General features: G+C 48.0%; 7 protein-coding genes and 1 non-coding gene across 8 annotated transcripts in view; 5 read left to right on the top strand and 3 right to left on the bottom strand.

Moving 5' to 3' along the window:
- Positions 1-66: 66 nt before the first annotated feature.
- On the top strand, positions 67-4,583 carry CNK01130 (TIP120-family protein TIP120B, putative). Its single transcript, XM_567799.2, has 13 exons — positions 67-182; positions 221-246; positions 293-472; positions 520-632; positions 682-776; positions 820-1,236; positions 1,286-1,381; positions 1,429-1,520; positions 1,574-3,707; positions 3,755-3,911; positions 3,964-4,022; positions 4,081-4,315; positions 4,385-4,583. The coding sequence occupies exons 1-13, from the start codon at positions 126-128 to the stop codon at positions 4,525-4,527; spliced, it is 3,804 nt and encodes a 1,267-aa protein (XP_567799.1). The 5' UTR covers positions 67-125; the 3' UTR covers positions 4,528-4,583.
- Positions 4,584-5,336: 753 nt separating this feature from the next.
- Positions 5,337-7,650, top strand: CNK01120 (hypothetical protein). The gene is made up of 5 exons (XM_567798.1): positions 5,337-5,637; positions 5,695-5,749; positions 5,827-5,985; positions 6,040-6,520; positions 6,573-7,650. The coding sequence occupies exons 1-5, from the start codon at positions 5,576-5,578 to the stop codon at positions 7,430-7,432; spliced, it is 1,617 nt and encodes a 538-aa protein (XP_567798.1). The 5' UTR covers positions 5,337-5,575; the 3' UTR covers positions 7,433-7,650.
- Positions 7,651-8,064: 414 nt separating this feature from the next.
- CNK01110 lies at positions 8,065-8,159 on the top strand. The gene has a single exon. It is a non-coding gene; the product is annotated as a tRNA-Ala (tRNA).
- A 259-nt stretch (positions 8,160-8,418) lies between these two features.
- Positions 8,419-9,691, top strand: CNK01100 (hypothetical protein). The gene is made up of 2 exons (XM_567758.2): positions 8,419-8,588; positions 8,651-9,691. The coding sequence occupies exon 2, from the start codon at positions 8,658-8,660 to the stop codon at positions 9,603-9,605; it is 948 nt and encodes a 315-aa protein (XP_567758.1). The 5' UTR covers positions 8,419-8,588; positions 8,651-8,657; the 3' UTR covers positions 9,606-9,691.
- CNK01090 (ATP-binding cassette (ABC) transporter, putative) lies at positions 9,624-10,553 on the bottom strand. Its single transcript, XM_567797.2, has 3 exons — positions 9,981-10,553; positions 9,856-9,935; positions 9,624-9,808 (listed from the first exon to the last, which is right to left on the bottom strand). The coding sequence occupies exons 1-3, from the start codon at positions 10,495-10,497 to the stop codon at positions 9,704-9,706; spliced, it is 702 nt and encodes a 233-aa protein (XP_567797.1). The 5' UTR covers positions 10,498-10,553; the 3' UTR covers positions 9,624-9,703.
- A 306-nt stretch (positions 10,554-10,859) lies between these two features.
- Positions 10,860-12,138, bottom strand: CNK01080 (wos2 protein (p21), putative). The gene is made up of 8 exons (XM_567796.2): positions 12,028-12,138; positions 11,837-11,934; positions 11,714-11,783; positions 11,524-11,655; positions 11,436-11,470; positions 11,240-11,381; positions 11,040-11,189; positions 10,860-10,980 (listed from the first exon to the last, which is right to left on the bottom strand). Exons 1-8 carry the CDS (start codon positions 12,088-12,090, stop codon positions 10,963-10,965), a joined length of 708 nt encoding a protein of 235 aa, XP_567796.1. The 5' UTR covers positions 12,091-12,138; the 3' UTR covers positions 10,860-10,962.
- A 229-nt stretch (positions 12,139-12,367) lies between these two features.
- Positions 12,368-13,745, bottom strand: CNK01070 (conserved hypothetical protein). Its single transcript, XM_567795.2, has 8 exons — positions 13,649-13,745; positions 13,567-13,586; positions 13,425-13,515; positions 13,336-13,362; positions 12,870-13,282; positions 12,727-12,813; positions 12,604-12,670; positions 12,368-12,547 (listed from the first exon to the last, which is right to left on the bottom strand). The coding sequence occupies exons 1-8, from the start codon at positions 13,694-13,696 to the stop codon at positions 12,449-12,451; spliced, it is 852 nt and encodes a 283-aa protein (XP_567795.1). The 5' UTR covers positions 13,697-13,745; the 3' UTR covers positions 12,368-12,448.
- Positions 13,746-14,058: 313 nt separating this feature from the next.
- The window catches only part of CNK01060 (hypothetical protein), a 1,547-nt gene continuing 354 nt past the window's right edge, over positions 14,059-15,251 (top strand). Inside the window, exons 1-2 of the mRNA XM_567794.1 lie at positions 14,059-14,627; positions 14,679-15,251. The exon at positions 14,679-15,251 is cut by the window's right edge and continues 154 nt beyond it. Coding sequence (XP_567794.1) covers positions 14,179-14,627; positions 14,679-15,251 — 1,022 coding nt within the window. The 5' untranslated portion in view covers positions 14,059-14,178. The remainder of the gene's footprint in view (positions 14,628-14,678) is intronic.

Genomic DNA, 15,251 nt, shown 5'->3' with positions numbered 1-15,251 from the left:
GACCTGCCCGCTGCTGCTGATAGTTGGCTGGATTCGTTACTGGTGTGTTCACCGGATACTATATACATCTCACTCTCCTTCTCCCCTTCTCTTCCTCCTTCCTGTCTCATTCCCGTCCCTCAGATATGTCCAGAGCGACCGCCGTTCCCCTAAGCTCCCAGCTCCCCGGTCTCCTCGAAAAGGTGCGTCCACACCGTTCAAGCTAGAGCTGACATCTCAGATGAGGAGTATCGATCCCGACTACCGGTAAGACGCGTATCTCGCTCAGAAGGGGGTATACTGACCTATACAGTATTATGGCACTTGTGGACCTTAATAAGGAACTCACCCGTACCCTTGCTCCTCAACCTTCCTCGACTCGTCGCCCAGACCCGCATTACACCGATGACTACACCGAATCTCAGCTTGTAGAGATGGTTCTCAAGCTCTTGGCTGATACCAACGGTGAAGTCAAATCTGCCGCTGTCGCTTGGTGAGCATAGATTTTGTGGATTTATGAAACTGTCTGACCCTACACAGTATATCATTGATGGTAAAGAAGCCTCGACCAAGTTCATTGTCTAAGGTCATCAACTCTTTGTTGGAGGATGTGTCGTCTGACAACGACGAGCGAAGAGATACTTCTTGCCTTGGTGAATTTTGCCCCACGCGAATGAAGTGCCCCATTCTAATAAAGCACAGCTCTCAAGAACGTCGTACTTGAAATGCCATTAGAGAGCCAACAAGTCCTTTCCGACATTGAACGTATCGTCACTCGTGTTTTCAAGCTCTTCACTGTATGTCTCTTTACTTTATTAAACAACCGCTGATAGTGAATAGAACGAAATCCACCCTCAAATTGCTTCTGAGCTTCTCCAAATCCTTACCGACCTCTTTGTCCGTTTTTCCCCCAATGTTGCTTCTTCAGCCGCTATCCAATCCACCGCTCTCTCATCCCTCATCCAAATCCTCGATAACGCCAGGCCGGCTATTCGAAAGCGTGCAGTCCCTACACTTTCATCACTCATTGCCACTAGCCCCCAGCTTTTCAATGAAGATCTCGAAAAGGAAATCGTCAATGGTGTCGGCCAAGGTGGAGAAAGTTCAAGGATCTGGATGGGGACTGTCGCGAGTCTAGCTCGAGGGAAGAGTGCAGGCAGCATCGGCAAGTTGGTGAACGAAGGGAAGTTGGCCGAGTTGATCTTGAGCCAGACCAAGAATGTGGAGGATGTCGAGACTGTTGAAGCTGCCTTGACCGTATGCCCTTTTTCATTTTCAAAGTCGTAGATCATTAACACTGTGTCAGGCCCTTGAAGCCCTCGTGCTTAGATGCCCCAGTGAAATGTTCCCCTACATTTCCGCCATCACTCAGAGATCTTTGGTGTTGGTGAAATATGACCCTGTAAGCTTTTTAACCTCCCATATGAGGATTTGCCTGACCTTTGGCAGAACTATGTTGACCTCGAGGACGACGATGATGATGATGTTGACATGGCAAGTGACGCGGAGGTTGATGATGATGACGAATACGGCGACGCCGAGTAAGTCAACTTCCGACTTCTTATATGGCCTGGACCACGCTAAATATCCACAGCTATTCTGATGAAGACGACGATTTTTGGAAGATCCGACGTTCATCCGCCAAACTTCTTCGCGCCCTAATCTCAACCCGTCCTGACCTCCTTTCTGAACTATACAATTCTGCGACTCCTGTTCTCATTTCTCGATTCGCTGAACGCGAAGAAAGTGTCCGACTTGAAGTCCTTGCGGCTTTCGAGATGCTTTTGAAGCAGACTGCTACTTCAAGATCCACAGACTTGGCTACTGGCGGCAGGAACAAGCGAAAGAGGAGTGAAGGAATGGACGAGGATTATGTCAGTGACGATGGACCCATTTCTAGCCTTCAGTCATATCTTCCACAACTCAGCAAAGCCATCCTCACCCAGCTCTCATCCAAGTCGGTTCCTACCCGTCAGCAATCATTCAGCCTCCTTCGGCAAGCTGCTACTGCTCTTGGAGGCGGCTTAGACGATTCTGCTGATCCTATCTGTACTGCAGCTGCTTCTGCTTTGCGTACCATAGATAGCGCCACTTCTTCTTCGTTGGCCATTGCCACTCTTTCCTTCCTTACAGTGTTCTTTGACACCCATTCCGCTAGAACCTTTGCCAGTCATCTCGGAAACCTGGTGCCAGCCATCGTGAGATGCATGAAGGACAAGCTGCAACGAATCAGTTTTGAAGCTTTCGACACCGCGTCTGCACTCACCAAATCCCTTCGACCTGCAGGGTCTAGCGCTTCTGTCTCTGGCGATCTCAGTACTCCTATCCAGGAAGTGTTCGTAGCTACCACCGAAGTCCTCGGAGACAACTCTGTCGATGGTGATGTTCGTGAGAAAGCTCTTGCTACCCTTGGCAGCATCCTTGTCCAGTCAGGCGACTTGTTCGCCTCCTCCTTCTCTACATCTTTGCCGCTCATTACCAACCGACTCGGATCTGAGAGTACAGCTTCCACCGCCATCGTGGTCATTGGCCAGCTTGCCGCCTCATCTCAGTGCAAGGGTCCCGAATTTGAAGGATGGTTGCTCCAAATCTTGCCTGAAGTCGTCGTCGCCCTTCGCCGAACTAAACGTGGGACCTCCAAAAATGCCGAGTTTACTTGCTTGTTAAATATTATCGAGCGAGTCGGCAAGGCTCTCCCTGTCGACCTTGCAGAGGGTCTCATTATCGAGCTCACTCCTGTGATCGATACTCCTATGGCTCTACAGACCATCGCCCTCGCACTCACCCACCAACCCTCCGCTCGGCCGACAGTTGACGCCCAGCTTTACCCCAAGATCCTTACCACCCTCAAAACATCACTCAATCCTCATCTCGTCGATGCTTTGGCGGAGTTCTTCACCGCTTACGCGGCTTCGCTCAACTCGCCAGAAAGGGCCGTGCAGCTCGTGCAAGAGCTGTCTAATAATCTCGGAAGTGGGAAGAGGGATTCCTTGCCTGATGCTACCAGCGGTGGCACTGCTGCTTGGGGTACGACCGCCAAATGTGTCGGTGGTGTGGTCAAGGGCGAAATTGCGAGTGCCGGTGAGAGTTTGGCGCTGTTCGAGGATGTGGTGAAGGGGAAGAACGTCAAGGAAACGGACGCTTATCTTGCATTGCTCTGTATTGGGGAGATCGGTCGCATAGTCAACTTGTCCACCAAGACCGATCTCTTTGAGATAATCTTATCTTTCTTCAAGCACGACAGTGAAGAGGTGAGGAGTGCGGCGGCGTTCGCAGCAGGTAATTTGGCTGTTGGTGTGCCTGATGTCTACGTTCCCGCCATTATCACGAGAATCTCCGCTGCTAAAGATGAATCCGAGCGACTCTTGCTCTTACACGCTATCAAGGAAGTTATTCTCCATTCCCCTTCTGCCCAGCTTGAATCTCTTGCCGATACACTATGGGCACCTCTCTTTTCAGCCACTGATGCTACCCCTGCATCAAAGGCCGACTCTACTGGAGGCGACGGTATCCGAAACGTCATTGCCGCTTGCATCGGTAAACTTACCACCACCGTGCCAGCCAAGTTCCTCCCGCAACTTCAGCAGTTGCTGTACTCTTCGCCTTCCAACAGGGCTATAGTTGCCGCGGCTGTAAGGTATACCTTTATCGATACCTCCAATGGGTACGATGAGCTCATTGCCCCCATCATTGTTGAATTTTTGTCATTAATGAAGGATGAGAACTTGGTGCGTCGTAACATTTCAAATAATAGATGACGCTGACGAGAATACAGATTGTTCGCCGACTTTCCCTTGCTTCCCTCAATGCAGCACTTCAAAATAAGCCTTACTTGATCGTTGATAAGCTCGACATTTTGCAACCACTGTTGTACCAGGAGACCTATGTTAAAAAGGAATTGCAGAGAGAGGTCACCATGGGTCCTTGGAAGGGTGAGCTTCTTTATCAATCCCAGCTTGATGACAGTAAGCTTATTTCCGTCAGTTATCGAGGATGATGGTCTAGAGAACCGAAAGACTGCTTATGAGACCATGTACACTCTTGTAAGTCAAAGTCGCTGTCTGGCAGGCAAGCAGGTGGGAGACTAATCGTACATCATAGTTGGGTGCATGTTTCTCCAAAATTGATCTCCCCACCTTCACCGCCCGAGTCCTTGTTTCCCTTTCCGATGTCAATGAGGTTAAGATTCTCGGTCTCATGCTTCTCTTACGTTTGGGGCAAGTGTCACCGGAAAGTGTTATTCCAAGGTTAGATGAGGTGGTGGAAAGCTTGAAGGGGATGATGAAGGATGTTGAGGTGAAGGACGACACCGTCAAGCAGGACTTGGAGAGGAAGGGTGAGTGTTCCCCTCTTTCTCCCTTCGGTGATGCGTTCCGGAGAAGGATAGGGCTGACAAGAACAATAGCCGAGATGCAGCGAAGCACTCTTCGAACTGTTGTTCCTTTGTACAAGTCATCAACAGTTCAACAAGCCCCCGCTTTCCATGTGTTTGTAGAAAATCTTTTGGCTAATGAAAAATGGAAGGAATTTAGAGATTACCAGGCGTAAGGTTATGAGAGCAGTATGGGGTAGGAGGAATAATGTTACGAAGATATGAGGTACCTTGACATGATATCTCCTTTTTGATTGATATAATTTAGGTTCAATCAATTGGCCTACAGGGCGTATTGAAACGTGATGCGCCACATGAAGGATGTTTGAGGTTAGCTATCGCATACCGTATTTGCTCGTTACGGGCCGAGCGTCAGAGATGATGAAAGGAACAAGGTTATGATGGTTGATTAATTAAGGCAGACAGCTGCCGGCCGGTAACGGGTTTTTCGTTCTTTCCTTTTGCATCCAAAAACGGTCAGACCAAACAGACAGAATCTGCCGTGTCGCTCTTTACCATAGCTACTTTGATCTCCACTAACGAATCTCTTAACTCACAGCTCCCAACTCCCGCCTCTACCCGGCTGCGTTGATGCCGCCGCGGAACACGTCAGCAATGCAACGTTCGATTCCTGACCTTGTCAGGCCCAATGGCCAGCTGGAAAGAGAAAAGGAAGAAAGATGAGGCAAGCACTTTGGCAACATATATTGACCGTCGAATACGTTGCCCCTGCCTTTGGTCTTATCTTTTACAACAGCACTTTTATTACATCCGAAGATTCCAGCAAAAGTTACAAACTACTCGTACGGACCGGCGCGACGGGGATATTCATTCAGGTCCCAGTTCCTGTTCACACTTTATCGCCCTTTTAATTCGTTTCTCTCCTTCCGCCACTCGTGACCAATAAAAAGGTGGCCACTATTATAGGAGGAGACATCTGGCGTGGTCACCCTAACATAACTGCATTTCACATATGCTCCTTTTTCCGACACCGCATTTGACGACTTAACACCAGTTTATCGGCAAGGTGCCGATCTCTGTAATCACGATCATTCGCCACCCTCATTCCATCGTGGCGGCGTTGGGCGTTCGTCTCGAATATTATTATTTATTTCCTTGGATCTCCATCATAACAACGGCTTACGTGCCAGCGTAACCTGAGTGACTTCAGACACATATCGATATAGCCGCATCCAATTGTCTCTTTGTTTCTCAATATAAAAAATGCCTCCCAAATCCAGGAGACCTGATCTGCCCACGCTTTCTTTTTCTGCTATGCAGTCGGCGTATGTCATCTATCACAATCAGCTCCTCCAAGATAATTCGGCTAACTAAATCCACAGCATGTCTGAAGATGTCCATACACCGCTTCCGGGTACCCCCATTCCACTAGAACAGGCAAGTCTAACAATTATCCCTGTGTATGATACGTAGAGACCAGTATGGGAACCATCAGTTATTAACAGAACGCGCAGGATCCGTTGATGATGACGCCTGGTATACCTGCAGTCGAGCTTGCGGCCAACCTTGCTAAAACAAAGCGATCTTTGGATGATGATGCCAGCGGCTCGACTGAGAGTCTTGATTTTGAGCACGAAAAGTGGACAGATGATGAGGATGGTTTGCTGCAAGGCGTAAGCAAAAGATTTGCGCTCTAGGAAGTTACAGGATTGCTGACAGATCATCAGTTCCTCTTACGTCCTCCACGTCGACTCAATATTGCATATCCGCCCTCAGCCCTTCCTCCTCCTGCGGCCCTTGATGAAATCACCTCGCAGGTTATTGAATCGCAATCTCGTAAAGACCCCTCATCTTCATCTCGTTCACCGAAATCATTCTGGCATCATACATGGAGATCTACCCGACAGCGCTTGTTTCTTATAGCTCGGCGAGAGAGCATGTCTGCGATAGGTGGCCACCGTCGGCAAAAATCAGACTCGGTCATTCCAGCCGTGAAGAGGCAAGAAAATATCAAGTTGAAAGAGGGCAAAGAAAGCCTGATCGCACTGAAGGGTGGGAGGGTCGGTAGGCATCAGAACGATAGCATGGACAGTCTGTTTGGTAATGAACAGCCTGGAAAGCTGTCTGAGGCACTAAGACTGTCAAACTGTTTGCAAAGCAATGCAGCAAGAGATGAGGAGCCATCGGCGTCTTCTGCATCGTCCATTGGTAAGTCTTACCCTTGCTATGTGCAGTTTGCCGCCGCTTACAATCATGTTAGCTTTCAGCTCACCCTTCTCAAATAATACTTTACAACGGTCGTTGTCTCCATTTGCGTCTGCAGATCCACCTGCACGGCCCGCGTCACTACTTCAACGAGGACGATCGTTCACTTTTGCCGAATTCGAGCATGAGCAAGCTGTAGGAAACGCAGCTCAAGACCCTCTTAAGTTCGATAACGAAGATGCTGCATCCTCATCGTCCCGAATGTCACGCCCAGACTTGTATCATTCACTATCAAGTCCGGTAGCGGCCATGCTGTCGTCTCCTTCAATGTCCGTTTCAAGCAGAATGTCGGATTGCGACACATCAACGGTGAATGTGCAGTGGTTCGGCCCAGCGTTGGGTCTGGATACATCTTCGGGATCAAATTGTAGCACTCCCACTGGTCCTGCCTTTTCTATCCCAGCCCTTCCCATTTCATGTACTTCCAATTTACCAACAACGGATGTCTCCCCGAACGCCTTTGCATCCTTGTCCATATCGTCTCTTGAAGATTCTAGTACCCCCGTTCTCGGCGTGCAATCATCATCCTCTGACTCCTCCCCTCTGAAACACCCATCCTATATTCGCCGATCAGCACTTCATCGTTCTTTTTCTGATGGAACTTTCTTGCCGAAATTTGACAAATTTGGCTCTCTTTCTTCCACTAGAGAGAATAAGAGACAAAGAGCCGAATTACCGAGTTCTGCTCTGGAGTCTGTCGCCAAAGGCAGTAGCGGAGGAAAGGCCGTGGGTGCTGGACCTCAAAGGAGAGGTGGGTTGAAAGATGTCATAATGAGGAGTTCTCCGGATGAGCAACATGTGTTTGGACAAGTGCTCGAAGGTTTGCAACCGCCATTTGAGACCAAACGTTTATAATAACGGTTAGTTCCGGATTGCCTGTCTTTGATTCGATTTATATAGCTACATCCGGCATGTCTGTATATTATAGGGTAGCCTGGTAGCTCACATACATATAGTCCTAGCCATTTGCTTGTTGTGCTTTTGTTGTCATTTTTATATCACCGTCGCGGTACTTGTTGAATTGTTGTCTTGCTATCTATTCACCTTCCGCCCCAAGGCCAGTGCCTCGTCGTATGTTATCAGACCTGCGCTTTTGTCTACGTACACGCACTAAAAATTGATCATGGCTTTGGTCCAGATACCATTGAAATCGCCTTTATTATATCTACCCACCATCATGCGGGTCACAATGCTTTGCTTGCGCGGCACATTGGCCTACTACTAATCTACGAAGTGGGACCGCTCATTCAATTGTTGTCATCCATGCCTTCCGCCACCCACCTGTACACATCATATCAATGTTGATTGTTTAATACGTTCCAACGTCTGAAAGAAAGTAAATTGATTTCTTGCCTATTACCACTGATGCGACTCAGTTATGTCAGAAGAAGATGAAGCGGCTGCTCTCCTCTTCTACTTTTTTTCCAAGTGGTAGTTTTCATTGAGGTTATACAAGGTATACAGTCAAATAGCTCAGTAATAACTTTGGGGGTGTAGCTCATTTGGCAGAGCGCGTCATTAGCATCTTCTTCCGTCCATAGGTTCTTTGACGAGGTACTGGGTTCAATTCCCAGCTCCTCCATTTCCTTTTTAATTTTACATCTCTCGTCTTTGTCCTTTCTTATCAAGGTCCTCAAACACAATGTAAACATGTATACATGCAGCTTTCAGCAGTTTCGTTCCACTCTGCACGAAGTTGATTACTGAAGTACCCCATCATGTTGCAATATTTTAAGTGTCGAGAATGAGGAAGTCCATCAACAAAGATTTGCTCCCGCCGCCTTCGTTCTCAATCATTCGCCATTCGTTATCGTTCTTCGTTCAGTTTGTCTTGCCTCCCGCCAATCCTGCGTGCTGTTCATCAATCTATAGTTTCAAAGTAATAGGCGCATTGAATTTCTGTTCTACAATATTCTTGAGCCAACGTTTTTCACCTCATACTGCACGTCCTGCATTGATATCAAGTTCCATCTCTACGCGCTCATTTTTCGAAGGATCACAGACACTATCAGTAAGTGACGATAATCGCTGGGTTCTGCGCAATCTTTTACTCATTGCACATGCTTCGAACAGAAATAAGATGGCATACCAACCTTATACCGGATTTGCCATGACTGAGCCTCGTCCCAATACCCAAGTCGCTCCCAGAAGAGTCAGCCCCTCAATCAGAGAGCTTCCTCCTCCACTATTCGTCAGCGAGCGCAATTTTAAAGGCGTCAAGCTCAAAGACGACACGTTTTTCCTTATAATCGACCAATATCAACGGACCCGAGCACTCAGAATCTTTGACAATGAAGGGATGAAGACGATAGGGGAAATCTCTGAGGTTTACCGGTGGCTGAAGATGTTTCCCAACGTCGAAAGAGTTGAGATCAACGCCAGCGCACTCATCCCTTCACCGGAAGACGACGTTCAAAAGAAAGTTAGAAGGAACCGTCTTTATGAACCCGAAACGCCCGTCAGACGCCACTTCCAACAACAGCTCGGAGATCGTTTTGAAGAGCTGGCTATATTCATTGACGGCGATACCACTGAAGTCTACAAGACTTTCAGTGAGTTTTTGATGAATGACATCCAACCTCGTATTCTCACTTATATTATCCCTTCTGAACATTCCGGAAGTGATGAAGAGCTCGATTGTATCTATGGCATGCCACAATGTTGGCCGGGTGGACGATGGATTAGAGTTATAGCCGACTTTCGCTGGCCAGAGAAGAGGCGAAAGGAACTGCACGAATTTCATCGACGCATTTCGGTTCAGATTGCTGAACGGGTACTTCAACAGTCTTATGATCATGAGTTGGTTGCCGATGATGATAGGTTTTATACGAGAGATGGGCCTTTGAGCGGACGATGGGCCAAAGTGCAATGGAACGTTGTAGGAGCAAAGAGAATTAAGGGTTTGGTGAAGGATATAATCAACAAGGAGAAGGATCAAGATCCGAAGAGGTTATTGAACCTGTTTGATCAGTATGTTGAGGTATTTGAGTTGACCGAAGGGGTCGCGAAAGAGTTTGGGCTATGGTAAGGGCAGGGAATCTTTTGTGGGAAATATGAGAAGTAGCATTGTAAAATTACGTATATCAACATGACGTTTGCATTATTATTAACTGAGAATCTACGGCTCTATCTCCGCAGCTGAACGTCAAATGTTCTTGTAGCCACCCTTTCAGCTTGCTCAGCGGAATGTGTGATCCATACAAGCGCCTTGAGCCCCGTGTCCCTGCCGCGCTGAAATAGATGTTATGAGCATGGTACACACTCAATCATTGACTCACAGATGATTGATTATCTAACAAGTTGACCAAGCTTCGCTCAACACGTTTCGATGACTCTTCATCCAACGCCGACGTAGGTTCTAAAATCTATCAGCTCGATATTTCCAAAGGCTCTTTTTACTCACCGTCCAAAAGTAATACCTCTGCGCCTCCAATGCCAACAGCCAGCGCCAAAGCTAATCGCTGAGCTTCTCCTCCACTCAGTGTATCCCAGTTCCTTCTCCACATGGTTTTTTCAATTCCCCAATCTGCCGCAAGATCCATAGGATCAATCCTGTCTCCCGTTCCGTTCTCCTTGGCCTCTTGACTAGCCTTTCTAGCAGAGAACTTTTTGATTGTTTCCAGTAGGTCGTAAGGAGTGCCAGGCAAGATGCTCGGTCTTTGCGGGACATACTGAACCTTTACTCGCCAGTTGGGAACACCCATTTCTTGGGAAGACTGGCCGTGCAATTCGATGGCACCGGATTGGTAAAGGTTCAATTCGGCCATGCATTTGAGCAGTGTCGATTTACCTGACCCAGAGGGACCTCGGATGACAAGGACTTCACCCTCGGACACATCCAAGGAGAGATTGTCGAGGATGGGCGAGCCGGAGTCTCGATTTATTGTAAGATCCTTGATTGTCAAGAAGGGTCGAGGCATGGCGAGCCAGTTTACGGGCTTTTGACAGTTGAAATAGCGGGTAAGTAACAGGAAGAGATGCGCGCAAATATCTGAGTCACCTGGGAAAATACCTGCCGGTAAACCCGAATTGCACGACGTCATGCCCGTGCCTGAGTCGATCTTTCCGCTGTATTCTCTTTTATTCTGGACTTACACACATAGTTGTTGCAGCGTCCTTCTGCTACGTTTGTGCTTACTCCGCTTATTCGACTGTATAAGATATGTGCAATAAATGTTCAGGATGTGGTATCTACGAATATGCTACTGTGACCCGAGAGATACGAGGCAATTATCCAATATTGCAGTAAACAAAATCAGTAACGACGGTCGACAGCACATAATAAGCAATTTCATGCCCCGTTTGAAAGTATCCATCAGATATATGCAGATAAAGTGCTTCCATCACATGCTTTTCCTTTAATATAGTCCCTACTACAATAGTGTTTACTCGACATCGTCAAGCTGCTTACCCAAATTATTCAGCAACCCAAACTTTTCAGTAACGGCAGGTAACGACTCACGCTGGCATTGTTGGACTTGTCCTCAGCAGGCTTGACCTCATCCTCCTCACCAGAGCCTTCTTCCTCATCATCACCGAAGTTAGGACCGGAGCCAGCACCGCCCATGTCGCCCATAGCACCCATGCCGCCCATCTGTTCCATAAGCTTGGACTGGAATTTTATGTCAGAAACTGTTAAGGTGTGAGGAGAAAGAAACCCACGAAATCCATTCCTTCCATACCGCCCCCCATGCCAGGCATACCACCCATACCACCCATGCCGGGCATACCACCCATACCACCCATGCCGGGCATACCACCCATACCGCCCATACCTTCCATACCTTCCATACCGGCGCTCAGGCTACGAGGAAAGAGATTAGCTTCTGCTATTATTGAATCATCAGATGAGACTCACTCCTCAGTACCTTCTTGCTCGTCCTCGTCGACCCACTGAGCGTCATGTCAGCATTTCAGCCAGCTTGAAACGTTATCCGCTATCTTACCTTGGAGAAATCGGTCTTGACCCAGTTCCTGTTGGGCTTCTCCTTGGTCAATCGGGGCCAATACTCCGCCTGAGCTTCCTTCTTCCTGAGGACAAGGACGATAGCTCGGGAAGTGACGACCTTCTTGGTTTCCTGTACGCCCGAGTCAGTATGCACCCTTTGAAAAACACGACAAAACCTTGATACGAACCTCGGGAATGACCTCACCCCACAATTGAAGGTCGAAAGAGTACTCCTTCTCGGGGATACCATTGGAGGCACTAGTATTTATGTACGTCAACTAACAGCCCCCGAGATCGTGGACACGACTCACTCGCCAGCCTTAGCCCTGAAAGAGATCTCAGTGGGTTTGACGTCCAATTTGTATTCATCTTGGATGTCAGGGGCATTGATAGTGAAGTAGATGATGTTCTAGATTCAACGGGCCAAACAGGATCCAAATGTCAGCCTCAGCTCTAATCCATAAGAAGAGTCTAGTTGAGATAGAAGTAGACTGAAACTCACCTTCTCAGGCTCGGAAGCGGAAGATCGCTCGGCATAAGTGATTTCGGGGTGAAGAGGAGCCATTGTATTTGTGGTTTTTGTAGTTTGTCCAGAGAAGGTTTAGATCAATACAAACAGTGAATAAAGAAGAGAGCTAAAGAAGGATAGAAGATGCAAATATACACCGGAAACTGTATCGTCATCGTCGTTCCAAGAGGACACAATTACTTACGTAACAACGAATCTTCTCTGGAACCTTCCGCCCCAGTCGATGAGAATCTGTATCCGTTGTTCGTAGTTTTGAGCGCTTTTTTGCTTTCTGGCGACACGGCTGACTAGTTGCGCAATACAACAGGGCTGCTTCCAATTCATCGTAATACATGCAAATCAAGCATTCTTTGCCTACAAACTATAACTTCGCCTCAATAGGACAAATTGGGCCCTAGAGCACGGTGATGGTCTGAGCCAAGATAAGCTCTTGAGAGGGAGATAAGGTCTTGAATTCCCTGACGTAGCCAGGCTCAATACAAACATACTTGTCCTATAGAGGAGGACGAGGTCAGTTGCTCATGACTTACATGATGGATGGGAACTTACCCAGCCTTTGTCCTCCATATCAGCCATTTTACTACCGGTCGCTTCTTGAGGGTTCCAGATAGTACAGCTAAAGATCCCTAATCTCAGCTGGTGATAAATATTTACTCAAACAACAAGTCTTACTCCTCAAAACCTCGGAATCGGACCTTGTAACCAGATCCGGCACCGTCGTCCACAGTGATTTCCCGCGAGGGCACCTTCTGGTAGACTCTGTTGTCCCCAATCAGTCAGCACTTGTCTGCAGAAACAATCGGGATTGAACAGACCGGTCAATTTCTCGATCGATGACAAGAGTGCTGCCATCCCATTCATCCATCTTTCCTCCCAGAACCTTATCTTTATAAGTGGTACCCTTGTCAATTCCAGTGATTTTAATCTTGCTGGAGTCGGGGACGGCCAAGTAATTGTGCAACAAGGCCTGGAAGCTAAACTTCTCTTTCCCAGAGTTAACCACGTGCAAGTCGGTAGATAGTTGGTGGGGGGCGAGAGTGACGACGTAGCTAAGCTTGAATTCGTGGAGGAACGTTGGAGGCGCAGAAGGCAAGACGAATCGGACAGAGACACCTTCGGGGCGGTCCATCACGACAGAGTCAAACTTCCAGGTACTGGTTCGCGCAAAACCGTGTTGTCCGAGGGAAGCGTACTCTGGAGGAGAAGGAGGAGGAGGGCCAAAGATGGGCTTTTTTGTGTGAGCTGTTGAACTCGATATGTAGAATATAGGTGGGAGCTTACGAAGACGACAGGGATACCACCTCGGATCTAGAAAAGGTAAATAAGGTCAGATCCTCCTCCTGCAGTGCCCAACATTGCATCTAGCTTACCGCCTTGGAACCGTCCATGGCTGATTTGGAGCTCACGAACATGCGTTCCTTGCCGCCTTGCTTCCAAGACACTACAGTGGCGCCGTAGAAGCTATTTACTGTCAGCTTGCAGCTTATACTCTATCCAATCGATGATAATCACTAAATTTCGGCGGAGCACCCCTGCGACACAATGCAATTCTCAATCGGAGGTCATCAACTTAAGGGGTGGATCGAACGCTTACTGATTCATGGGTAAGTATGACGCTCTTTTCATTTTGTGAGACACCCATATTGAAGTTTCAGAGAGTTATTGGTAGTAAGAGATAAGTATTGGACAGGATGAATCTGTAAAGCAGCGATTCGTTCATTGCAAACAACGTCGCTTCTCGCTGTCTTCTTGAACCGTTCCCTGGCCACATCCGTCACATCGACGGGTCGACGGCCCGCTCGGAGCTGTCATCACTTTTCGTGACTCGGACTTGGGTCATGATGCGCCGACCGCCGCCTATTGAGAAGTGATGACGTCTACTACTACTGCTGGTATAATGAGAATGCAGTTACGTAAAACCTGTGACAACTTCCATCTCAGCATGCTCCCGAAGCGAGCGAAGAAGCAGCAGCAGCGAGCAGGAGGCACACATCAATCATACGGCGAGAGTAAATAAACCCACATCACCAAAATCTGCCTCCAAATCTCTCAATCACTATCAAACTCCCATCCACCTACCCTTTACCCACGTCACTTTCGAGCTCGTTGACGCGACTGACAATAATGTCCGCGATCGAGTACCACGACATCCTTCGACAAGCTGACGCTGCCTTCCCTTCTGACCTCGAGCATGCTGCTTCCTTCGAGCAACAAGAAGACCGCGAGCAGATCGTCGCCTTAGGAGATCACCATATCGATGAGCAACATCTCCATTCCCAAGTTATCGAAGGCGAGGATGAGTTCGTTGTAATGGAAGATCAGCATCATATGGATCCCTCTCAAGAAGTGCAGCATATACATGAGCAGGTCATGGAACAGCAGACACTTCAAAGCCATCAACAACAAGAGGACTCTCAAGCTCAAGCGCAGAACCATGTCCAGTCGCATTCACAACCAGGGCCGTCGACTAGTGGCCGTATAAAAGGGCTGACTGCTGCGGAGAAGAAGGAGAGGCAAAGAGCACAGAACAGAAAGGCTGCGGAGAAGAGCCGCAACAAGAAAAAAGGCGAGCAGTGAGTGTGGTTTTGTAGTGCATTTTTGTGGCGGATGCTCATAAAGTTTAGGATGGCTTTGGAGATCAGCGTTGCAAACATGCAAGAAGAGAACCAGAGACTTCGCGCAAGGTTACAGACATTATTAGCTTCTCGCCCATCCGATTCTCCAGTTGAGCCGACGTCTTCTTCTATCGACCCGATCCTCTCTTCTTCCTCAACCTCTGTTGTTCCAGCACCGGTCACCGGCACTGGCATCGATTATATGTACATCGCAAAATTGCAAAATGAGCTTACCAGCGCAAAGACAATCCTTTTTGAAAGATGCCTCGAACTTTCAAGATTAAAAGAGGGCAGTGAAGATTGTGTGGAAGATCCTCAGCGGTCGTTGAAATTAGACATGGTGTCCAACTTGACAAAAGTGGTTGGGTTGCAAGCTGAGATGGCCGGATTGCAGACCGTACTCAATCATTTGAACACCGAGAAAGATGGACTGGAACAACAAAGAGAAAGGATCGAGAAGGAGGTGAATGGAAACAAGGTTGTGAAGGATGCGATTGCTGTTGCTCGGCGTATCACAGAACAAGAAAACGCTGAACGAGTCACGCAAGCTCAAATTGTGGAAAGAGCAGCCTCGGTACCCAA

Source organism: Cryptococcus neoformans (genome assembly GCF_000091045.1).
Source record: "Cryptococcus neoformans var. neoformans JEC21 chromosome 11 sequence".
Lineage (NCBI taxonomy): Eukaryota > Fungi > Basidiomycota > Tremellomycetes > Tremellales > Cryptococcaceae > Cryptococcus > Cryptococcus deneoformans.
This window is presented reverse-complemented; position numbering and strand designations above follow the sequence as displayed.